Genomic DNA, 25,155 nt, shown 5'->3' on the forward strand with positions numbered 1-25,155 from the left:
GATCAAAACAACAACTAAAGACAGAGGTTTGTGTCCTTGAAGCAGTGAAGGATCATGGGAGTTGTTGTCAGATAGATTTTACTCACTTCGCAGTGTCAGCTGCTGGTTTTGGGGGAGGTGGTGGTTCTGGAGGTGGAGCTTCAGCTGTTTGAAGGTGTAGGAGACACTCAGATCAGTAATATAATAATAATAATATTAAACAGATGTGTTATGGTGATTTCAGGTTAACCTTTACATCTGAAGGTACCTTCAGTGGAAGCAGGAGCTTCAGTCTTGATGTTGCTGTCTGTCTTTGAGTAAACATTGATCTCTGGCTGAGGAACCACCTTCTCCATACCCTGTTTTATCCAGTCCATCATCCTGTCAGTCGCACAATCACAAATGTAGAAAATATTAAAATATCACACATGGACTAACTTCACTGGTAAACCTCCAACTGATATTGGTTTTATATCTTTGTTGTCATTGACTGAATATTGATATTTTTGTTATTGACAATTTTCTATCACACACACCTGGGTGGGAAAGGCTTGTTGTCAGTTGTGTCGTCTCTGTCTTGTCGCACATTAGCCTGAGGCTCTGCTGCAGAAAGAAGAGAAAACGAAAGAGTCACGTCTGAGCTGATCTTTGTTAACAGGAACATTCGGGTGTGTTCTCACCTGGAGCAGCTGCTGCCGGATGCACCTGAGGAGACACAGACATAGAGGTCATGCATCTGAGGTCACACAAATTCTAATGGAGCACGTGTTGCTTTAACGCTTGGCGTGGGCAGGCCAGATGCTTGGTGCTGGTGTCATAACGGCACCAACCAATCACCAATCTGTCATGGCCGACTTTGTAAAGAGCTTTGTGCACAAGCTGATTGTGTCCCAGTGAAAAGAGGATTCTCCACCACGATAATCTACATCTCCTGCATGATGACGTTTAATATCAGTCATGATCAGAGACTCCTGCTTGAAGATTCTAACTTCTCTCAACTTCTACTGAAGCGACACAAGCAAAGTGAACGAGCAGCGGTTTTGTTGAAGCCTCCAAAACCTACGTGTGAGTGACTGTCATTAAAGGAGCATCACAACGTTTTGTACAGCTCAGCCTGTGGAAACAGTTTGTAACGTGTGGACACAGCAGGATCTGGTCTCATGTGGTCCGGCCCACATTGCTAAATAGTTTGGGCCCAGATTTGGCCCACACACACAGCCGCAGTGTCATCCAGCCCACATACAGTGTTGAATGATGGAATTTGGGTGGTCCGCTCCTCTTATCCAGATCTGGGCCACAAATAAGCCAAAGCAACACCTCACATCAACCACAGGGGGCCTAAAATTTGTTTTGTGCTATTTGGGCCATATTCACTATTTAGCACGTGGGCCACTTTGTGTTCACATCCAGGTTTCACCTTGCGGAGAGCACCGCATGTTTACCAAAAAAGATCCGTGTTTGTTTTGGGATATTTGGGCCAGAAGTGGCCCACATCTGTATCAGTCACCAGTCCAACACTGTGGATCAGGTGAAGTTAGGCCAAGGTTCGATTGGCTGAGAATTTCAACCAAGAATGACGACAATTAAGATTCTAATCTGTTCACTGAGGACAGAGTCGTTGCTATGGCCAAAACCTTTGGATCTGTCTGCAGGAGGCTGGTGTGGGTTCAGCTCAGGAGGACATCTGGAGTATTAACCTGCTCAGGGACGTCCTGTAGAAACTGTCCTACCTCAGAGTCTTTGTTCTTCAAATCAGGCTGAGGAACAACTTTCTCCAAACCCTGAGCGAACCACGCCAACATCCCTTTCCTGCCAGAAAACAACAACAGTGGATATGAAGTCGAAGTCTTTTTAAAATGGAAGTTCACAAGTTTCAGGTTCATGTTTCCAGCAGCAACATCTACACACACATATTTTGAAAGAACTAAAGAAAGAGGTGAGCTCACTATTTGGCACCTGCTTATAGGTTGATTTATAAAGCAGCTCAGTATTTGGCAGTGAGCCTGTTTTGCAGATGTATAAAGCAGCTCAGTATTTGGCAGCAGGCCCGTTAGTGCAGATGTATAAAGCAGCTCAGTATTTGGCAGCAGGCCCGTTAGTGGATGTATAAAGCAGCTCAGTATTTGGCAGCAGGCCCGTTAGTGGATGTATAAAGCAGCTCAGTATTTGGCAGCAGGCTTAGTGGATGTGAAAGCAGCTCAGTATTTGGCAGTCGGAGCTTCCTGTCATTGTTACTCACTCATCGTCAGGTTTACTGTCGTCCACAGAGCAGAGAGAACACAGAGAGAACATCAGGTAATTTTACTCTGACACACACACACACACACACACACACACACACACACACACACACACACACACACACACACACACACACACACACACACACACACACACACACACTGTATTTACCTGGCTGTTGGGTTTTCCTCCTGTAAACAGATGAAAAGGAACCAAACAGGAAACATTATTACAACATGGAGACAAGTTGAACTGAGACTCAGAGTTTCTCTGGTAGAATCTGATCCGGGGGCCGAGCCTCACCGTGGCAGGGGGCGTGGTGGAGGGCGTGGTGGAGGTCGTGGTGGAGGTCGTGGTGGTGCTGTCCCGGCTCAGTTTAGGTGAGGCTGCAGGTTGAGGCAGAGCTCCGCTGATCCACGTCAACACGCCGGGCTGAGAGCTAGACGCCATGATGACATTTTGCTGGGTCATCAAGTGAAACTGAAAAATACTATATTTCCCTCATAAACAAAACTAAATATAATTAATTAATTTTAATGTGGAAACAGAGGATGAAATTTATACTAGAATAACTTTGGTTGTCGTCGTATCTCAGGTGGTGTCACGTGTGATGTCACGTGTGATGTCACGTGTGATGTCACGTGTGATGTCAGCGTTACTCACCCGTTGCCCTCTGCTTCCTGTTTGGATTTGTCAGCTTCTGGATCCTTCGGATCTTTTGAAGCTGTCAATCAAACGGAAACGTATGTTCAGTGTGAATAACGGAACCATGTTATGTTTCCTGTGTGAGTTACTCACCTTCGTTTTTACACTCATCCTGAAACGTCACTTTCTTCTCCTGTTTAAAGCACAAAATCACGTCATCTTACACAAACGGAATATTTACATAAAAATACACAGGAAAAATAATTTTACAATCATGCTTTATTCATTTCTTTAGATAAAATATTAATGTCTCCGTAAACTTTAAATAACTAATAAAAAACAACTGTAAACAGAAATGGGCGTGGCTTACTTGTGCAGGTCGTAGGGGTGCATCAGGAGGAAGAGCTGCGACTTGGGGAGGGGCCTGTACTGGGGGCGGGGCTGCGACTGGTTCCTCCTCCTTCTTCTCATCGACTTTTTTGGAAGGAGGCTCAGGCGGCTGAGGAACGACTTTAACCACCCAGCTCAACATCCTCCACACACACACACACACACACACACACACACACACACACACACACACACACACACACACACACACACCATTATTACCTCAGCCAAGTAGGTTGTGTGTTCGACTACGTTTGTTAGTTTGCAAGACTACACAAAAACTACTGAGCCAATTTTCATGAACTTTGGTGAAGGGGTGCGACATGAAGAACCCATACAATTTTGGAGCAGATAAATGAGTGGATTTAAGATTTTCCTTTATCTTTTCTCTTTGCAGCGTTTCAGAATCAATTCCAGTTGGCAGTAGGGGGCACGTGCAGGAAGGTAGCTCTCATGCACAGATTCTGAGTGACAGTTACACAGAGTGAAAGACAAGTTCTCATGTGAGAATAGGTGATATGATATGAGCTATGTGAACTGTATCGATGCCACAACTGCTGCTGACACTATGAGGTCTGAATGTTTGCGTGGACACTAAAAACTTTATGGATGAAAGTGCTGCACACAGCTATAGAAAGCAGTAACGGAGCAAAACACCAAGGTAAAGATCTCTTTAGTTATTATGAGAAGTTGACAAATTAGAATATGGCAACGGCCACAGTCTGGATAATTAATTTGACATGGAGTGATAATATATTAGCCTTGGTGACGCCCTTCTATGTCTATATTAAGTTTCTGTGTTGTTTTTATTTTTAAATGACTAATCTTTCTTTTACCTAGAGAATCTGATCCATTTTCACTTGATTTTCCCCCAAAATATATCCTGTCGACATTTAACAAAGCAGCTTCACACATTTCATTAGTACATTAGTAACTTTAAAGAAAACGTGTATGAAATGTTTGTTAAATGTTCAGAAATAATGAAATTTAAATTCCAGTGAATTTGCTGAGGAAAATCTTGAAATAGTCCTGTGGGAGGAAATGAATCTGAAGTCTTAACCTCAAAATAATAAGACATGTTGACTCCTGGGTTTAAATAATAATTATCTGTGTCTCCTCTGAGTTCACTACCGACCAGCTTCCCTCTGTTCTGTGCTTAATGGTGTTTAGATTACGTCTGGCTGAGTGTCGGCCTCAATTAGAGCTGACTGATCACGACCCTAATCCGCCGCAGGAGGCCTGGCAGCAGGAAACAGCTACAGCCGCCGTTTCAATGGGGTCCAGCTCCTCACTTACACTTTCCAGGCAGGGATTTAAGCATTTAGTCTGTTTTCAAGTGGTCAGGCAGGTAACTAGCTAGGAAGTTAATGATCAGCCATTCAGCAGGTTAGCACTGGTTAGATAGACAGATAGATAGAGAGATAGAGGGTTATAGATAGTTAGCAAATCAACCTGCTGTATGATGGTTAGCTTGTTGGTAGGTTGACTAGTTTAACCAGTTAGCCAGGCAGTTTTTTGGCCAGTCAGCTAGTTAGTGAATTAACCACTTAGTTAACCAGTGCAGCCAGTTGCTCTGCAGCAACATTAAGTTAATTCGTAGATATCGACGTGGTTCCGTTTGGTCGGCCTGCTTTCGGCTGAGTGTCGGCGCACTCGGCTTGTTCCAATAGCACAGGACCAAACATGAGCTGTCGCTGGCCCGTATACTGAAGCCAGGTATTTAGCATGTAGCGCCCCCTAGCTACAGTTTAAATAAAGAGAAAAGTGTTGTGTTGTTTTGTGTGTTTAAGCACCAGGATGACTGGGTTCTTGGGGATGATTGGATCCAGGTGCTGGAGAGTCTATCGTGTGCCCGTCCGGTCTCCACTCAAGATAATGCAATTTGGCTCTGAGACATAAAGAGCTTGGTTAGTCTGTCACTTGGCGAGGTCGTTACTGTCGGCCTCGTGTCTCTGATGTTTCCTGGTTGACATTAGTTGTTGTTGGATGTAAACTAAACTGCTCACGTCGATTGTCTGGGCTGAGATTTGTTAACTCGGAGCAGTCGGTGAGGTTTTGTTTTCATCTTTGGTTTCTTTTTATCTTTATCCTCTTTGGTTATATTTGTTTCTTTGTTTTAAACAGCATCTTTTTCTGTTTCCCTGTTTTAATTTATCTATTTTATTTGTTCCCACAATTAAAAAATAAAATCTCATTAAAATAAATAAGTAACTTATATTTTTACAGAGACCATCTGGTTTTATGTTGGCGAGCTGATTTCAGATACGGTTGAAGAAGCTCACAAAAACCACATCATTGATTCACCAAACCATTTCAGTTTCCTGTAAATCAATGAACAAACCTGTTCCCTAGAATGGAAGTGAGTTACATTAGTGAAATTTCTTTTGCTGCTAAGAATATTCAACGTTTACATTGTTTTGTTAACGTCTTGTTTAGGCGACCACAAGATTCCGGATGAGGCATCGACAGCAGCTGCTCAGTTCTTCACAAGAACATGAAGAACCGTAATTAAATATGTGAATCTGACTCAGTTCATCTCTTCAAATGAATCACTTTAACTTAAAGACAACACAACATCAGTCACTGCACGTTTTAAATGAACCAGATAAAATGAGGCTGAACTAATAATTCAGCTCTGAACCAAACACAGAGTGAGGGTGAGTTTTAGGGTGTTGTGCGGAGGTATGTGCGGGGGTATGGTCTATCTGCTCGGGGGGTCTCGTCCTACCTGAGTCGTTCAATCGGGGTCCAGCAGTTTCCCACAGAGCTGCGCTGAAGAGGCTGTGAAGACCTGCAGGGATCTGAGCTCTGAGGGAGGATTAGAACAGAGAAACTCTGCTAACAGGATTACTGAGGACATGAAGGGCTAAGTGAGACGGGGACAGACCAGGACAGAGCAGGACAGAGCAGGACAGAGCGGGACAGACCGGGACAGACCAGGACAGAGCGGGACAGACCGGGACAGACAAGGACGGACCAGGACAGACCAGGAGTGGTGCTCAAAACATGATGACACAAAACTCTATCAGAGAAATCAGTTTTCTCCAGAGTCAGGGAGATGATGGACAAACACTAAAGTTTTCTCTGGAAGCTTTGATTTGATGTTTTGTTTTTTCAGCAGTGACAATAATCACACACAACACTGACTTCATCACCTTTTCAAGTTGATATTGTCGAACAGCTGATTGTTTCCACGTCCTCGGTCTCAGTGCAGTGTTTCCTCTCTTTTGTCTCCATGTTTGGTCATCACCTTCTCTTCAGCTGCTAAATGCTCCACATGTTCACCAGCTGTTCTCTGTCTGCAGCTGGCTGTTAGTGGACGGAGGCTGTTTGCAGATGTAAACAGGTGTTTACTGGTTTACCGTGCTGTTGTGTTGTGTTGTTGTACAGTGTTGTACAGTGTTTGAATGTGGTTGTTGTGTTGTGCAGCTGTGAGCATATTGCTTCGGCTCCAGGTTAAAGCTGTTAACGTGGCCCTGACGAGGATTATCTGATAACGAGGTTAAATCCAACGTCAGTGAAACAGGGGATTGAAACAAACTGAGCCAGAGAGGAACCGTCACAGAGGAACGTCACAGAGGAACCGTCACAGAGGAACGTCACAGAGGAACCGTCACAGAGGAAGTGTCACTTAGGAACCGTCACTGAGGAATCACCAAAGAGGAACCGTCACAGAGGAACTGCCACAGAGGAAGCGCCACTTAGGAACTGTCACAGAGGAACCGCCACAGAGGAACTGTCACAGAGGAACCGCCACAGAGGAACCGTCACAGAGGAACCACTGAGATCTAATGATGATGATAATAATAATAACAAATGAAAGAAAGAAAGAAAGTAAAAGAGGAAATGAAAGGAGACACTTGGGACAGACAGAAGATTTATCACGTTACTTTTTACAGTGTAGCGAATAAGTAACAAACATGTTAACAACACATAATCAGTCTGTTTCCACGGTAACCTTATCCACAGTAATTACATTCGCTTCAGACATGAACTCGACCTTTGAGACTGAACGATAACGTCGCTCTGAGACCTGAGTCCACGAACGTCAGTAAAGCTTCAGTCACAAATGATTTTTTTGAAATTTGATCCTGAGTCTGAAATGTAGTAGATAGACAGTCTACTTTGACTTTTTAGTTTGATCCATGTCCCATCGGCTAACATGGAGGAGTTATTGACTTATACTTCAGCCAGCCACCAGGGGAGCTAACATGTTGTCTTTATGTATCGTCTATGGGACATGGTGTCAAACTACAGGTCTGAATTCTGTCTCTGTAAACGTTGCTGAGTCTCACTCTGTTTCTGAAACGCTGCCAAAAGTCATTTGAACAGAATCCAACGTGTGGATCCGACCGTCAGAGCCTGACTTCCTGTTGTTCCCTGATCCACAAACTGAGCTGAGGTTTGTCTTGTGTGGACCGATTGAGTCCAGCTGATATTCACTGTCTCGCCTTCAGATGTCACAGTCCACCGGGGTTTAAGTTGAACTCTGATGTGCTCGGAAGAGGTTTAATCACTGATTGTCATCGACCCAGGCAGCGATAAGCCGGGTGTGACGGGGAGTGGGGGGCGTTTATGGATCTGACTAAGTTCATTAAGTTACAGGAATTTAAAGTGACCAGACCTCAGCTACTCTCACAGCCTCAGGTGAGTGTGCAGGTGAATCACAGCAGGAAGTGACCTCATTTTGGGGGGGGGGGCTTTGATAAGGGTTAGTGAGAAATGGGGGTTTGACAGAGAAAACGTTCACTGTGACTTTAAAGCACTAACGTCATCTAGACCCATATATCGCCACTTTCATACATGCACTGAATGTTCTCTGGAGGAGGTGCATGTGAGAACGCAAATGTCCGAGTGAGACGCTATGCTCTATGCTAACACATGGTAAATGGTAAAATGTCTGTATTTATATAGCGTTTTTCTAGTCTTGACGACCACTCAAATGTTTTACAGTACAGTTTTGCCCTTCACCCATTCACAAGGAGACTTTGGCACGCAGAATGGGGGGGTGGGCAGGGATCAAACTGCTGATCTTCTGGTTCGTGGACAACCCACTCTACCTCCTGAGCCACAGACACCACACGCTAACACATGAGCGTCACAAACTGGGGCCACTTCAACACTGCACCTGTTCATCATCAGCTTGTTAGTTTGTTTATCACATCACTTCCTGTGCTGAACATAAAGAGCTGCAGGTTCGACTGAACTGATCCACTTCAGTACGGGACGCCTTCAAATCCCAGATTAATCGTGATGTGATTTCACTTAACATAATATAATATAATATATATATGTAACATAATATGAAGCATCGATTCGGTTGCTATGGATACGTGCAGGTTATTATACTTGATGTCTGAGGCTGAGAGGAGGTGAGGAAGTCCGAACCTCAGTGAGGAATTTATGTCCATGTGTTGTGCACTGAATCATCAAGGCTGCGAGATATGAGTGTGTGTGTGTGTGTGTGTGTGAGAGAGTATGAGAGAGTGTGTGTGTGTGTGTGTGTGTGTGTGTGTGTGTGTGTGTGTGTGTGTGTGTGTGAGAGAGTGTGTGTGTGTGTGTGTGTGTGTGTGTGTGAGTGTGTATGAGTCAGCTGGTATTTAAACGCCACACCCTGTTCTGTCCGGGTTCATAACGGAGCTGCTGCTGCTGCTGCTGCTGCTTCACTGAAGGTAAGAAACATGAAAACTACATTAACTGTTTCTCTGTGTGAGTGGATGAAGTACACAAAGTATTTAGTATTTTTTTTCAGTGCTGCCTTAACTGCAGAAAACATCTGTCGAACGAGTCATTAAGTGTCTGTGAAGAATCTCTAACAAGAAGAAACGTTGCTCAGGAGACTCGTGTGAACAGTTTGAGAAGTGATAACAAGCGGCTGGTCGCTGGGTGCGGCCGCCAAAGTCTTCCCCTCGGACCCACTGTGTTCTCTGCCCGCCTGTAATTACCACAGTATCATGTTCATGTCATTAACCGAGGGAGGATCACACGGAGGTGGGGATGAGACGAGACAGACGTTTATTTCTCCTTTTCTCTGGAGTTTTTACCAGCATCACACGTTAAAATCGGATCCGTGCATTAACGCGGTGGAATCAGATGAAAAGAGGCTTTTATTTTGAAGCTGGAGCTGCAGGGAGATGATTCATTCAGAGGAGTTTTGTTTGGCTGCTTGAAACTAAACACTCACATTCAAAGATTATGTTTCTGGAAAGAATTTCCATGAGGGGCTGAACAGCAGAAAGTGAAGACAGCTGAAAAAATCCTGGAGACAAACACAGGAAGGCAACTTTATGAACTGTTAACAGCACAGGTAACAGAGGTAGAAGAAGAAAACAAGACGAGAAGACATGAGAGGAACAACTGGACGGTGCAGAGGAAAAAGGATCTTCAGGTTCAGAGGTCGTGTGAATTCACAGAAACACCTGGAGCCTCACTTATTCATTTCCTCTGGTTTTCTTCTGCTTAGCAGGAGATCGACTTCAGAACCCGACGCCTTGATCCCACTACGTTTTAACGTCAGGTGACCCGGGGACGTTTCTTTTGTTAGTTAGAACAAAGGATGTTGCACCTTGTTATAATCTATGAGTCAAATTGTGATTTGTGAATATGGGCTATACAAATAAACTTTGATTGATTGATTGTAACTGCTGCGTTTCATGACTCTATGGTTACGTAGCGTTCACACCACTCTGGAGTTTTGGGAAACGCAGACGGCCTCGTTTGAGTTTAAAAACTCCGGGGTTGTGTTTCAGTCTGGACGAACAGAAACTTTTGTAAACGATGACGCAGACGCCCACGTTCTCTTCCTGATTGGTTCTTATCAGTCACATGATTCGACTTCTAGCTGTGAATACAAAGCGTCGCTAACACTTTTTGTCAGTAACAGTTGCACCTCGTCGTCGCTCCAGGAAAATAAATCCCTGCTCCTATTTTTCACCGTCACTGTTCTCGTCACATTTTTGTATAAACAACCAACTGCAGAGGAGACAATCTACTTCCTGTTTACACCACATGACCAGTGTGCGTGAACAGTCGTGCGACGTGTGTTTTCAGGTGCGTTAGTGTGGACGAAGATACGCTCACATTGTAGTTTAAATGAGATGAAACATTACTGTAGATGTAGCTAAAGTCAAATGAGCCCAGTAACTGTTTTCCTCTGACCCTCTGCAGGGGCCCGGCCCCCATGTCGACAACCAGTGGACTTAACTACTACATGTATATAAAGTAGCAGATGTTTTACAGTGTCGCTACATGAAGTAACTTTATTAGTGCCGTTGCCTTTAAATCTGCCTCCTGGACTCAGGACTGTTTGTACCAGTCGTTGCTAAGCAACAAACCCTCCCTGACACTCATTCACTTCCTGTTAACGTTTTGGATGAAGACCAAGGGTCTAGAGTTTACAGCTTTGATTCAGACAGTGTGTGTGTGTGTGTGTGTGTGTGTGTGTGTGTGTGTGTGTGTGTGTGTGTGTGTGTGTGTGTGTGTGTGTGTGTGTGTGTGTGTGTGTGTGTGTGTTACATAACAGGCTCCACATTTCTTCAGATCTGTTTGCTCACCATCCACAGTCCTTATCTGCAGACACACCCTCTGGTATGTCCTGGTCAATAAATCAAACACACCTCGCACCGGTGTTTACGGCCTGCAGGACGTGAACTATTGTTTTATCAAATCAAAGGAGGGGTTTATAGGGGCGGCGTCACTGACCCTGGTTATAAAGTCGTCTGGTGTCGGGTCAGTTTTCTAAAACACCTCGACGCTGTGGTTCCTGCACCTTCTTCTTCTTCTACTGTCGAAGAGGCGTCCAGTCCGGCTGCTGCTCACGATAACTGACTCCACCTGCAGGAAACAACAAACAGGAAGTGATGGAGGGTTGAAGCCGATTCCTCTCTGTTACTAAAGCAACAGAAAAAACATCATAGCACACATGAGCGTCGAAAAATAATTAACCATCAAAGAACAAACTGTGAAGGTTTAATGATAATTACTACACTCTTATAAAGTGGACTTGTAGTATCCCACAATGCATTGTGAAAAGTACAACCAGTGGTCACTAAAGAGTTTATGACCTGTACTGCAGCCAGCCACCAGGGGGTGTTCCAGATGTTTTAGCTTTAGGAGTTGTCCATCTTTATCTTCAAACGTCACAGCAGTGAATCCGACAGAACGTTACAGATGTTACCGATGTCGCTTGAGTCGTGGTTGTACGTGTTTCCTCCTCTGGTGATGTCACAGCGACGCTCTGTCTGTGTCTCTGCAGGTTAACTCATCATGTCGCTGGTGTCGGAGTTTCTGGGCCAACTGACGCTGTCATACGGCGCGGTGAGTCACCTGCAACACGTGGTTTCACATTACACCTGCACTCATCACCCACCCAGCAGTACTCAGTTACTTCATTTAGCCGAGGCTCCAGACCCAAACTTAATCCAACTAGATCCATCAGGTTCTCCATCCTGAACGCTGCACTGATTTAAACACAGCGGGAGATGCTTCCCTGTGGGTTTTGATATTTTCAGGTATTTTCAGGTTTTATTGAGAGTCAGACTGTGAGCGAGCATGTGTCTCTGTCCTCTGCAGGAAGAGGAGCCCACTTTTCCCACCGTGGTGCCGGTACAAGACTTTGACCCGGCCAAAGATGCTGCCAGGATTGAGACGGCCATCAAAACTAAAGGTGAGTGAGTCCAGTATCACACCAACACGACTCTGAGGCTCGTTACTGGGATCTGACTCCAGCACTGAGGACGGAGTCAGGCAGCGTCCTCCTCAGAGTTTAAATAAAGTTTTTCACTGTGGAGACGAACACGAGGCTTCAAACTACAGAACAGAAACAGCTCAGTCAGATTTCAACAATCTTTCCCTCCCCCTGCACCCGGGGAAATTCTGAGAACAGATAACACATCAGGATGTTGTTGTGGCTGTAATGAACTCTGTGGCCTCCAGGGGACGATGCAACAACATTGATCTTGCGTTTATGTGAACTCGACACTAAAATGGTTCCTGTTAAAGGTTTATATTAAATCCACAAACTGTCAAGGAAGCATATGACTCATTTCAAAAAGTGTTAATATGAGGGTCCATCAGGGATAACCTGTCCTCTAGGGGGCTCCAAACATTTTCCTGACCGTGTTGTACTTTTCTAACGTGGTCTGACATGAACTGCCTCTTCTGACTGTTACTGAAGAAGTGAAAACGAGGAATGAAATCTGTCCCCTGCAGGCGTAGACGAACAGACGATCATCGATATCCTGACCAGACGAAGCTCCGAGCAGCGCAAAGAGATCGCCTTCGAATATGAACGACTCGCCAAGAAGGTTAAAGATGTTTGACACGATGAACTTTGACATGTTGGTCTGAACCAGCAGATGATTCAAATAAGAAAAGATTTATTCCAAAGGTTTACTCAGTGACTGTAACAAGGCGAGTTTTTACAAATACTGTATATTTTCAGGATCTGCCCACAGCCCTGAAGGGGGCGCTGTCTGGCCCTCTGGAGGCTGTGATGCTGGGTCTAATGAAGAGCACAGCTGAGTACGACGCCTCCGAGCTCAAAGCTTCCATGAAGGTCAGTGACACTTCAGAGGTGTGAAGGTGGGGACTGCAGGGGGCGCTCTACAGTCGCACTGATTTAAAGTTATAATCTTTTCACTGACCTGCAGTGTGAAACGTGTAGTCTGACCTGTAGGGGGCGTTTGTGTGCAGGGGCTGGGAACAGACGAGGAGACGCTCATCGAGATCGTCTGCTCCCGGAGCAACGAAGAGATGCTGGAGATAAAGAGGGTTTACAAAGAGAGTAAGATGTTCCGTAAACATGCCCCCTGGTGGCTGGCTGCAGAATAGGTCGTAAACCCTGCCTCCTCCATGTTAGCAAATGGGACATTGATCAAACCCCCCCAAAAAATCAGTAGAAGTTAAGTATATGTTGGTAAAAGATGGTTTCTTCATGTTTCCGATAAGAAATTAAAAATACATTTTAAAAAGCCCATTCATCTTAGCAGTTCCATAGTTACGTTTCACTGGCGGGCGACCTCTAGTGGAGGTAGTAGGTATGACAGAGCAAAGGAGGAGGTCAGGTGATGTAGAACAAAGGACAAACCAAAACACAAAAAAGTTCATTCACCCAAATCAATTACACGTTTCCTCTTATTTGTTTCAATTGTAGCTTCGTCACAAGTTTCTTTCGTGTTACGTCTGTTTTTCATCGTTTTTCATGTTTCTCTCTTCAGTGTTTAAGAAGGAGCTGGAAAAAGACGTCGCAGGAGACACGTCAGGAAACTTCGCTAAACTGCTGCTGGCTCTGGTTCAGGTCGATCCAATATTTTAATGTTGTAAACTTTTAAACGTGATTTTGAAATTTGAAGTTGCATTTGTTAAAATGACAAAAACACCTGCTGCTGTTAACAACTTTAAAATTTCTCTGCTGACTTTTTATATTTCTTATTTTGCAGACAAAGAGAGATGAGCCTTCGAACGTTGTCGACTATGAGAAGATTGATGATGACGCCAGAGTGAGTCAAGTTTTCTTATTCAAATTATAAATATAATTGTGCTGATTCCCTCAGTAGCTAACGATGAAATGTCCCACAAGCCTCTGTCCCCTGTAACGATTCTGTCCCATGTTCTGTCCTGGTGTGTGAACCTCTCAGTCTCTGTATGAAGCTGGAGTGAAGAAGAAGGGCACCGACGTGATGATCTGGATCTCCATCATGGCTCAGAGGAGCGTCCCCCATCTGCGGAAAGGTGAACTACACCGACAACCCTGAAAACACACGGCTAACGTCTGCATGTCCAGAATCAAATTCACAGATCAACACACAAAATCATCGTCTGTTTCACTTTTAATGTCAAGAATAGTTTTTTTTATATATTATTTATTTATATATATATATTTTATAGTCTTTTATATTCAATGCATATTTATTTTGCATTAAATTAAATTAAATTTGTATAGTGCCAAATCAAAACATATATAATATCAATGGCAATTTTTTTCTTTTCTTTTCAATGATCAGTGCTGATTGCTTTGATGTTCAATTATAACTTTTTTAAACTATTTTTATCACTTTAAATGACATTTTTTAATTCAACTGCAACATTTTCTTTCATTTAATAACGTATTTTCTTCTTTTCTATATCCAATGCAAATTCTGTCTTATTTTTGTCTTCAATTCTGCCATTTTTTTCTTGTTTTCTCTTCTTGTATTTAATTTCCCATTCAGTACAGATGTTTCTTTCTTTAGTTTTTTTTACATTAATCTACATTCACCCTCTGTTTAACATCGAGACATTGGGTAAAACAGCAGCTTCTTCTCTGACTCGTTGTCCTGACGTGTTTGTTGCCGTCAGTGTTTGACAGATATAAGAGCTACAGTCCCTACGACATGAAGGAGAGCATCAGGAAGGAGGTGAAGGGAGATCTGGAGAAGTCCTTCCTCACTCTGGGTACGTCCAACAATCTTTATCACTACCAGACCGGAGCTTTTTAGTCCTCATCCATCTCCTGTAATTAATTAGAGACATATTTTACATTTATATTCACAGTGTCGTAATTTTCTGATCTTGAATAAAATCCAGAGCCAATCGGAGTCTAAAGTTTCAAGATAACTCAGTGAACCTGGTTTTCAGAGCATGAATTCACAATTAAACAAATCACAATAAGTGTTAAATATTTTTTGCAGAGGCTGTATCATAAACTCAGTTTTGTATTTCAGTGAAATAAACTACAGCAGCTTTAAAGTTTTACGAGCTGAGAGCCACAGATGTTGTTGTGTCTATAGTTTATATAGATGAACGTCTGACAGGTCGTTTAACAGAGCAGATAATAAGACAGTGGTGTGTGTCTTCACAGTGGAGTGCTTTGGAAACAGGCAGCTGTACTTCGCCAACAGACTCAGTGAAGCCATGAAGGTAAAGTTCAGAAAACAGATGAGATGTGAACTCAGAAGATGAGACACACTGACCCCCTGTGCAGAGTAAAGGAGCCAAAGAGAAGCAGGTGACCAGGATCCTAGTTTCACGCTGTGAGGTCGACCTGATGAAGATCAGAACAGAATTCAAGAGGGAGCACAAAGGATCACTGTACCAGACCATCGCTGTGAGTATCTGTGTGTGTGTGTGTGTGTGTGTGTGTGTGTGTGTGTGTGTGTGTGTGTGTGTGTGTGTGTGTGTGTGTGAGACGCAGAATCACTGGAGTGTGATAAATAACGTAATAATAAATAAATAAAATCAAATAACACAAATTGAGTTTTGTTTTTTTAGCGACTAAAAAAGTTGAGTGGGGAAAGATAACAAAGTACATTTCCTCAAGTGCTGGACGGGTGTATACAGTAGTAGATAATATTAAACATTATAATAAACTGGAATACTTTAACTACATGAACTTCTCTTGTACATTTGATGATTTGTCAATAAAGAGATTTCATTGATATCATTGTCTGTGTGTGTGTGTGTGTGTGTGTGTGTGTGTGTGTGTGTGTGTGTGTGTGTGTGTGTGTGTGTGTGTGTGTGTGATTCAGGAACACACTAAAGGAGATTACCAGAAGGCTCTGCTCAGTCTGTGTGGAGGAGACGACTGAGACCTGTCAGGACTCCGTTTCCCAGAAGGCCTCGGGGTTCGACCTGTTAGCTGAAGACCTGCTCAGCCTTAGAGCTCTTTGTCATTTCCATCTGAAACATCTTGTGGAATAAAAAATAACTTTTCACCTGTTTGTGTTTGCATGCTGTTTTAAATGAGTGACCACCAGGGGGCAGCAGAGACTAACAGATACATTCTGCTGAGCTGTACCTGCTCTGTACACGTACATATAGTACACGCGTGTACATATACACACGTGTACATGTAAATGTATTTACGAGGTCAGTGTGAGTCTTTACTACAGTCTGTGGAGGCGGGGTCATCACCTGTCAATCACAGGGCCGATACACACACACACACACACACACACACACTCACACACACACACACACACACACACACACACATACAGGACAGTTACGCACATAATATCTGGAGTCGATTATCAGACGTCCTTTAAAGTTATAAATTATATATTTATATTATAGTTATAAAAGATTCGTGCTCCAGGTTGAATCCTGTAGCAACTGTCCTTTTATCTCTTATTATACTACAATATAAAAAAATTCTTGATACAAATACTTCGTACACCACATGAAAACACAGAAAATAAAAGATTATTAAAGATTTTAAAGAATAAACAATTAAAACCTGGATTAGAGAAAAAACTAAGAAATAATGAAAACTTCAAGTCCTGAATTAGATTTTCTCTGCTCGGTTATCGCAGCCAAAAAATGTGTAAATAAAAATTAGTTTGAATCAACTTCATCTTTAACTATGTTAATTGTGTGTTTCATCTCTTTTTTGGACAAATGAATTCAACAAATTACAGAAACACTGAAAGTTCTAGTAAACGTATCTGCGTAGAAAGAAAGATAAATCATTTAAAAGACATGTATGATAGATATGATAAATACTAATTATGATTCAATGATAAATGTGTCATTAACCTGAGATCAAAATATATTTTATAAAGTATATATTTTATAAATCGATACGTCACAACGCTCCTGAATCTAAACTGAGTCTCTGATCCAGAAACTGTGAAACATTTCTACCTTAAAGTTGGTTCAGAGTCTAAAAATCTGAAAATCAACTTTAACCTCACACACACACACACACACACACACACACACACACACACACACACACACACACACACACACACACACGACGAAACGTCTTCTCACTTTGTCTCAGTTTGTTTTTGTGGTTGTTGAAATGAAAAGTCGAAGTGATGATGAAACAGAAGTTTGACTCTTCTGAGCGTCTCGTGTCTCCTGAGGATGAACCAGTGTTTGTTGGATCAAAGTCGGTATTTGATGTGAAAATATTGGTTATTAATGACGCCCCAACAGACTCACATCACTGATGTGTGTTTGTGTAATCTCACATTAATTCATGTTTGATCATTAAATCAGATGAAAAGATTCCGCTGCTGCTCCTTCAGGTTGTTTTTCCTTTAATCGTTCGTAGGTTTTCGTTTTGTTTGTTTGCTGCTAATTTTTTAATTAAAGTTGCTGATTTTACCTCCAGCAACAGTCGCAGCTCATTTGCATTTTCTCTGCTGCAGAAGAAAAACAGCTGAGAGGAGGAGGAGGAGGAGGAGGAGGAGGAGGAGGAGGAGGAGGAGGAGGAGGAAGAGTAGAGATTACAGTTATAATCAATATCTCCGGATTAATCAATAACTGATTCAATAAAACACCACATCTACATCCTCCCAGTATTAGCCCCGCCCCCTCACAGGCACCGTTTGAACTTGGCGATTCAAAAAAATTTGTGCAATGTTGCTCCCATTATAACTATAGGGCCGGGTGCTGAAATCCTACAGTGTAACGACCCGGCCAGCAGCGAATCACAACGCAGATTTGGACGCCTCATCGGAGCCTGAGCTCTGTACTGAAAGAGTTAAAGAACTGAGATGGTGTCGCACAAACATAGTCCTGATCACAGGCGACATCGCCACATGTGTGTAGTTAACGTTCAGGTAAAGCAAGTGCAGAGGCCGACATTGACCAATCACAACACAGTGTTCCAGCTGGCCAATCAGAGCAGACTGGGCTTCATCAGGAGGGGGTGGTCTTAAAGAGACAGGCGCTTAAACCAAGAGTTTGAGACAGAGGCTGAAAAGAGGAGCTGCAGCGATGGACAGTCTGAGGAAACGGATGTTTTCTGAACATTAGAGCATGAAAACATCTTATAGTCATGACACTGAATAAAAAACATCAACCTGCATATCAGCAGAATTTGTCTCCTTTAATATAGGCTGTATGTACATGCTGGAACGTTTCTGTAGGAAATGGAAGCTGATTTTCTGACTCTGATGTGCAACACAACAACACTGTTTGATCACCGAGAGGAAACTTCCGATCTTCAGATTTACTGTCACTTGGTCGTAATGTTGACGAGAACATTAGCCTCCTGAGCTGCTTCGTGTTCAGCACCAATAAAAGATTCAACATGATGCAAAGACAGAAGAGGGGTTTTGTGGAAGAGAAGAGGGAGATTTACGACTGCACAGTTAAAGCTGATGATCATACAGAGGAGAGGGGCAAAGCATGCTGGGAAGGCACCAGTGAACGGTCTGGGAGAAGGTGATGATGACAACGGACCAATCACAGACCAGAGATCATATAGTGGTGGACAAAGGGCTTTCGTGATATCGATGTGAGGTTGTTGAGTAAATGTTCCGATGATTCACCTTCACCATGTGCAGCGACTTTGAGAGCTTTGAAAAGCGCCATATAAATACGATGCATTATTATTCTTATTCTTAAAAGTAAACATGATAAAAAAAATAGAACATTAAAACCCATGAATTGCGATACAGCTGTTGTGATGTGATCATGTTCGATCTACTTGCACCAGCAGTCATGTCTGTGTCATGGTTTGAACTGGACGTCAGTTGATGTTACAAAAATATTCAATAACTTCACGGTCATACTGTTTATCTGGAGCCTAGATGTGTAATGGAATTTTGGTGAATATGCAGTATTACAGTGAAGTTATTGAATATTTTGGTAACATCTCCTTTGGGCCCCTGTGCACTCGTCTCACAGCCTGAACATAGAGACAATGTTCTGTGTCCGGCTCGGAGACTCATATTGATGAAAACTGGCTTGTAGCCTGTTGTCCACCTTACTACGGTTTGTGTTTTAACAACGTTTCGCTTATGATTTATTAATCCGATTAATCTGACTTCTGGGTCTCAGAAATCATACAAATTAAAAATCAAGTTCGGCCCGTGACCTGTTTTTTCATTTTCCTATTTTCAATCTGAGCAAAAAATCCAAACTACGAACAACAAACTTGTTTTTTAATTTTCCGATTTTGGTTTTCTAACTGAATATGAAAAGAGCGAAGGATACACAGATTAAAGGCGATGGTGACCTCGTGAATCCATTTTTTTTAGTCTTGTGAACACGATATCTTAAGAACACATTTAGAGAATCTGTTCAAATATTCACTTCACAGATTAACTGATTCCATTTTAGTGGTTAAGGGTCAAAGGTCACTGTGGCCTCACACAACATGTTTTTGGCCTCTTGAACATAATATCTCAAGTTTGTCTTTCGGGAAAATCTTCACAGTTTGACCACTTTTCATTTGGACTCAAAGATGAACTGATTAGATTTTAGAGGTCAAAGGTCACAATGACCTCATATGAGTCTGGGAATTAAATAGACTGAATCTGCAGTGATTGGTGGAGGCAAACATCCACAGGGTCACATTGTTGTTTTTTTATAAAATCATTTTTGCTTCACTGGTTCTGCGTCTTCTTTCTACGATTCTTCTTCTCCGGTCACAAATGTTTTATCGTAGCTGTGAGATCAGACGCAGAAAGAAAGATGAAGTCAGCAGCTCTTCTTCTGTTGATCTTGTGACCTGCGCGAGTGTTATTTGTTTAAAGCTGAGCTAATCTTCAACTGTCACGCTCCCATAATCCCATCGCCAGGCAACCCCCACCCTACCCCCCACACACACACACACACACACACACACACACACACACACACACACACACCCACACGCCCCTCAGATGAAGCAGAAATCACCACGACAGCCACTTCACCATGAACCAAATGTCAGCCTCTCCTGCGTTGTCGAGCTGCACACGCACAAAGATAATTACCACCGCCGCTGCTGCCGCCGCCGCCGCCGCCGCCATCCTCGTCCTCTGACCGCCGCCCCTGTGACAGAAAGCACCACATGAGAAGGAACAGGATCCGTCAAGCAGCAGCAGAGAGACCTGAGTTTAACATTAATCATCTGAACTTCACGTCAAGTCTTTAAAAAAGTGTATTTGCTGACGACAGGCGACCTTTGACTTTTGGAGTTTTCTGCTGTCGTGTGTGATCACGCCGCCGGTTAATTAACCACCGAGACGTTCTGAGTTCACACGTGAGCAAAGACTCACAGTGAAGTCAAGTCCAGGTTCAGACGGAGGTCGTGGTTTTAAACCATAGACTATAAATCATAATGGATGACAAAATCACCTGGATCTCCCCCTTGTGCCTGGCTGCGGTATAGGTCATAAACCCCGCCTCCCCCATGTTAGCAGATGGGACGTGGATCAAAATCAATTCTGAAATAAAGTCATAAAAAAACAGTAACTGTACATACGTGTGAATGAATCATGTTACGCAATCAGCTGTGTGTCTGAGTTCATTCATTTAAAATTGTCGTCTGTCAGATGATGATTTTAAATAAATAAAATAAACAAATGCGTGAAAAGAATCAGCAAATCTTCAAATTTTAAATAATAAATCTGTTTCCTGTTTGTTGTTGTTCCAGTAAATCATCAGAGATCATTGTTAAAACTGAAACATTACCCAGCAGCCCCCTCTGGAGAACCGCCCCCTCCTGCCCCCCCGGTTCCTCGCGCTCCCCGTCCCGCCTCAGGTTCAGTTTTAATGGCGACGAGCTGAAACGCAGCAGAGCAGGTCGCCGGCTCTCAGTGGAGTCAGAGGACCAAAGGTCTCGTCTCTGCCAGAGAATCGTACTCGTCTCTTCTGTCTCTTGTCACTGGACGACGTCACAGGCCAGAGAGCGGCAGCGGCGGCGTATCCTTCTGTCGCCGTCACCTGTGACCAAACAGATCCACAAGTCAGTGATTTTATCTGATTTACGCTGTGAACTCGAGAGCAGATTCACTCATCCAGAAATATCAGGAGTCTTCGCAGAACAGATGAAGATCTCGTCTCACGGCTGTTGATTTTCAGGACGAAGCAGTTCCTCTAAAATCCAGAAGATAAGACGACGACAACAAATCGTTCATGTTTAATTCACAACAACAGATTTCACTGAGACCATTTAGTGGCTTTTCAGCTCAAATCACGGCTTCAAGTCATGAATTCTGATGAGAGCAGCCGGCTGCCACAACCCCCCTCCCCCCCTCCACCCTCCGATCTGTAAAATGAACAATTACGAAGAGAGACGCTAATTAAGCTCAGAGATCAAGCGTCTTTCTCTCTTCACCCTGAAGGAGGTTTCTCCATCGGGCCTTTGATCAAAGCGACGCCCGAGGATCGAGCCCCGCGACGACACGTTTCCTCTGGCTACACACACACACACACACACACACACACACACACACACACACACACACACACACACACACACACACACACAGCTGAGTTTTTCAGGAAACTAAAAATCGACTCAGGCAGATTTCACAACAAACAGGATCCATATTGAATCATCATTACACACATGAAGAAAAAGTGTTTGAGTCAAAACAAAGACGAACGATTCTCTGGTTCCTCTCTGTGTCTCCGTCTCTGCAAAGACGAATGCAAATGAAGCCGGGATATGGAACTTTAAAATTTTTATTTATGCCCGCCTACTGAGTTGCACATGTTTAATCTTCCCATTTCTTCTCCTTCTTCTTCTCCTGCTCCTGAATATGCAAAGTGTATCAGGCCTGCATCCTGACTTTCATGTGAGGCCTCGGCTTCTTGACTGAGACTGTGACAGACGCTGAAAGAGATTGAGGAGTCAGGTAGAAGCAGAGTTCGCCCGCAGGCTTGAATCAGCGCCGTGACATGCGGTGTCTGCTAATTCACCCTGACGTGCTCCTGATGCCAGCCCTTCATTAGAAATATTTTTAAAGGGGCTCCGACCTCCTGCGCGCCCCGTCCGGGACCCGAGCGCTGTGTGTGCGGGCCTTTGATTCCTGCTCCTCCGTGGGTTTCAGGCTCGTCATAATGACAGCGCCGCCTGACAGCTCCTCGTCACGCGCCTCTTGTCGTCTTTTGTGGGAAGTTTTGCAACAATTAGCATAAATATTTCATCTCCATCCGCCCTGCGTCGCCCCTGCTGGTGCAGCTGAAACAGGATCCGGCTCATCGCGTCCCCGAGATGTCACCGAGCGCTGCCGGAAAACGACAAACCTTTGTAAAGTGTACTTTTCTCCCCATGAAGGTATAAAGATGAAGCAGGAGAAGCAAACAGCCAAACATATGTCGCCTTTGTGGAATCTTTTATTGAACATATTTGGGAGCAAAGAGAGCAGAGTTTGATTACGAGGCCAAAAGCCTTCGTGACGACGTGCGGCAAATCTCCCTCGATGCATTTACGAGATATACTTGTACACATGATTTATTTCACACCAACTTATTGACATTCTAGAGTGAAAGTAATCTGCAGGAAGTTTACTGAGGGAGTCGTCGCTCCCGCCGAGCGGCGTGCACGACTGCTGACGAGTGGCAGAAAGTCAAGAAACTTTCAGGTGAGTGGAGCAGAGAACTCACAGAGCAGCAAACTTTCATTCCAGTCACATCTCACTCTGCAGATAATGAAGGAGCAGTAACATTATAAGGGCACATAACGCTGTGCCAATTAATCTGAGTCTGCGTGCGCCTGCAGCCATGCAGCAGCAAAATTAAATATATACTTGCATCTGATTTCAAAGGAGTTGTAAACCCTCCCTGGCTCCAGAGCCCACTGTGGAAGACTTTACTTAAGCTTGAGGAAGAGCATCATTAAAATTAAAGCGAACGAAGGGAAGCGGAGAATCTCGCCACGCCCGCCTTCGGCTACTGCTCAGCACTTCAAAACAAACTACACGGGCACACTGACTCCAGCGCTCCAGTCAAACGCTCGTCGTTCACCATCTGATGTTGTTTGCAGGCGCAGAGCTGATCAGCCAATGAACGATTCAGATGACACGGAGAGGAAATGACCCGAACAGGGAATGTACGTAAATTAAAAAGAGGACGTAGGCTGCAATCTAATAAAGACTCTGGTCCTCCAGTGTGACTGTGATCCTTTAGTAATTATTCAATCAGACATTGAGAGTGTTAAAGCAGCCACTGAACCACGTTTAAGTTTCAGCTGATAACATGACGTATAAACTCTGCTGTGGAAAGATCAGTGTTGTTGTTTACAGCTCATCCACACCGGCGTCGGCCCTCATCACCAAAAGATCTGGAACCTCCTCGTGTTTCCAAGTTGACGTCTTCGTCTTCTACGTGTACGGCTCCTCTTCTTCATCCTGAGATATTTGTGTTCTTCCAGTTTCACGTCCGTCACGTGTTAGAAACCTCATCAACACGTCCACTCGCTCGCTCTGACATTTTCAAGACAGGGGGAAGCAGGAAAAGTTCCAGAAAACGTCCGGAGGAACTGACTTGGAGATTTGTGTTCTTAAATACAGAACATTTCCGGAACATGTGCAGAATTGAGTTCACGTCTGAAAACAGCTTTAAAAATTACGAAGTTCTGAAAGTGTTTTTCTATTTCTTTCTACATCTTTAGTTTATATTTACATAGATATGTCAGTGTATATATAATTTTTCCCCCAGGTTCATATCTGAAAACAGCTTTACTGTGTGTGTGTGTGTGTGTGTGTGTGTGTGTGTGTGTGTGTGTGTGTGTGTGTGTGTGTGTGTGTGTGTGTGTGTGTGTGTGTGTGTCTGTACTCTGGTCTCCATGGTTTCATCCGTCTCTTCGTCTCTCCTCCTGCTGAGTCTCTCGGGCTGAGCTCGGCCTCAGTGACTTATTATTACATCCTGAGAATATGCAAATTGCAGCGGCTCGACGGTGTGTGTTTTTGATGGAAGAATACAAATCACCGCAGACATGACACTTTTTTAATTTTCCTGATGAATGTAATGCTTCAGAAAGAGGAAGGATTGATGACGGGGCGTAATGAACTCTTTAGCAGAGCGACTCTGAGGCTTTTCATTATACTGTCCTGTGTGAAGACGCTCGTCCACAAATTTGTCTCTGCCGCTGCCGAGCTGAACCTCAGAGCGACACCGTCCTGCTCAGGTGAAGAGTCAACGTGGTCACATGCATGGAAGTAATCTGATTACTAGTTACTGCAGTAAATGTGTTTCTGAACTTAAAAAAATAAAGAAAATTGTTCTTTTAGAAAAGGTACAAAAAAATATTCAGGTTGCTGCTGCTCCTCTTTTCAGCCTCTGTCTCAAACACGTGGTTTTAGCTCCTGTCTCTTTAAGACCCCCCCTACGCCCAGTCTGCTCTGATTGGCCAGCAGGTCCACTCTGTTGTGATTGGTCAACTGCTTCCATCACCCTGTCCCTGATGGTCTTTATATACAGTCACTGATCATCTTTATATACAGTCACTGACTGTTCTTATATACAGTCACTGATCATCTTTATATACAGTCACTGATCGTCTTTATATACAGTCACTGATGGTCTTTATATACAGTCACTGATCCTCTTTATATACAGTCACTGATGGTCTTTATATACAGTCACTGATCCTCTTTATATACAGTCACTGATGGTCTTTATATACAGTCACTGATCCATCTTTATATACAGTCACTGATCATCTTTATATACAGTCACTGATTATCTTTATATACAGTCACTGATCATCTTTATATACAGTCACTGATCATCTTTATATACAGTCACTGATGGTCTTTATATACAGTCACTGATGGTCTTTATATACAGTCACTGATGGTCTTTATATACAGTCACTGATGGTCTTTATATACAGTCTTCTGGATCAGTGACCTCTGACCTCTCATGTCTTAGTGTTTCTCTTTGTTGTGACTGAACATTAAACACTCTTCCCTCGGACCTTTGATGGGAAACCTTGAGTGTGTGTGTGTGTGTGTGTGTGTGTGTGTGTGTGCGCGTGTGTGTGTGTCCGCGCGCGCGCGTGTGTGTGTGTGTGGTTTAAACACAGTAATGGCCTCCATTCATTATGAGGCCAGTTGATTTTCATTTTACTCTCTCGGCTCTGACAATTAAAGGGAGCAGCTGAGGAGGTGATGGAGGGACTGGGACGCTCAGAGGTCGCTCACCACTTTACGTGATAAATTAAATACTATTACCAAGACTCCTCCC

General features: G+C 43.5%; 2 protein-coding genes across 5 annotated transcripts in view; one reads left to right on the forward strand and one right to left on the reverse strand.

Annotated features, from left to right (window-relative positions):
• Positions 1 to 6,694, reverse strand: part of cngb1a (cyclic nucleotide gated channel subunit beta 1a) — a 30,915-nt gene extending 24,221 nt beyond the window's left edge. For 2 of the 4 annotated variants that reach the window (XR_007034812.1, XM_035161390.2), the window contains exons 1-13: positions 6,411 to 6,694; positions 5,984 to 6,063; positions 3,236 to 3,398; positions 3,019 to 3,058; positions 2,884 to 2,944; positions 2,524 to 2,659; positions 2,392 to 2,411; positions 2,219 to 2,233; positions 1,710 to 1,788; positions 660 to 684; positions 516 to 582; positions 248 to 360; positions 87 to 144 (exon numbers count right to left, since the gene is read on the reverse strand). Coding sequence is in view for 3 of the 4 variants with exons in the window: in XM_035161390.2 (XP_035017281.2) it covers positions 87 to 144; positions 248 to 360; positions 516 to 582; positions 660 to 684; positions 1,710 to 1,788; positions 2,219 to 2,233; positions 2,392 to 2,411; positions 2,524 to 2,659; positions 2,884 to 2,944; positions 3,019 to 3,058; positions 3,236 to 3,397 (776 nt within the window). In the remaining variant the exon portion in view is untranslated. The remainder of the gene's footprint in view (positions 1 to 86; positions 145 to 247; positions 361 to 515; positions 583 to 659; positions 685 to 1,709; positions 1,789 to 2,218; positions 2,234 to 2,391; positions 2,412 to 2,523; positions 2,660 to 2,883; positions 2,945 to 3,018; positions 3,059 to 3,235; positions 3,399 to 5,983; positions 6,064 to 6,410) is intronic. The other 2 variants (XM_035161406.2, XM_035161398.2) reach the window with 2 other exon arrangements.
• A 2,208-nt stretch (positions 6,695 to 8,902) lies between these two features.
• Positions 8,903 to 15,947, forward strand: LOC118112254 (annexin A2). Its single transcript, XM_035161418.2, has 13 exons — positions 8,903 to 8,927; positions 11,510 to 11,571; positions 11,827 to 11,920; positions 12,466 to 12,560; positions 12,698 to 12,811; positions 12,949 to 13,039; positions 13,473 to 13,552; positions 13,695 to 13,754; positions 13,893 to 13,986; positions 14,593 to 14,688; positions 15,095 to 15,153; positions 15,218 to 15,340; positions 15,762 to 15,947. Exons 2-13 carry the CDS (start codon positions 11,521 to 11,523, stop codon positions 15,819 to 15,821), a joined length of 1,017 nt encoding a protein of 338 aa, XP_035017309.1. The 5' UTR covers positions 8,903 to 8,927; positions 11,510 to 11,520; the 3' UTR covers positions 15,822 to 15,947.
• The last annotated feature ends 9,208 nt before the right edge of the window (positions 15,948 to 25,155 follow it).

The sequence above is a fragment of the Hippoglossus stenolepis genome, chromosome 1 (assembly GCF_022539355.2).
Source record: "Hippoglossus stenolepis isolate QCI-W04-F060 chromosome 1, HSTE1.2, whole genome shotgun sequence".
NCBI classification, from domain to species: Eukaryota; Metazoa; Chordata; class Actinopteri; order Pleuronectiformes; family Pleuronectidae; genus Hippoglossus; species Hippoglossus stenolepis.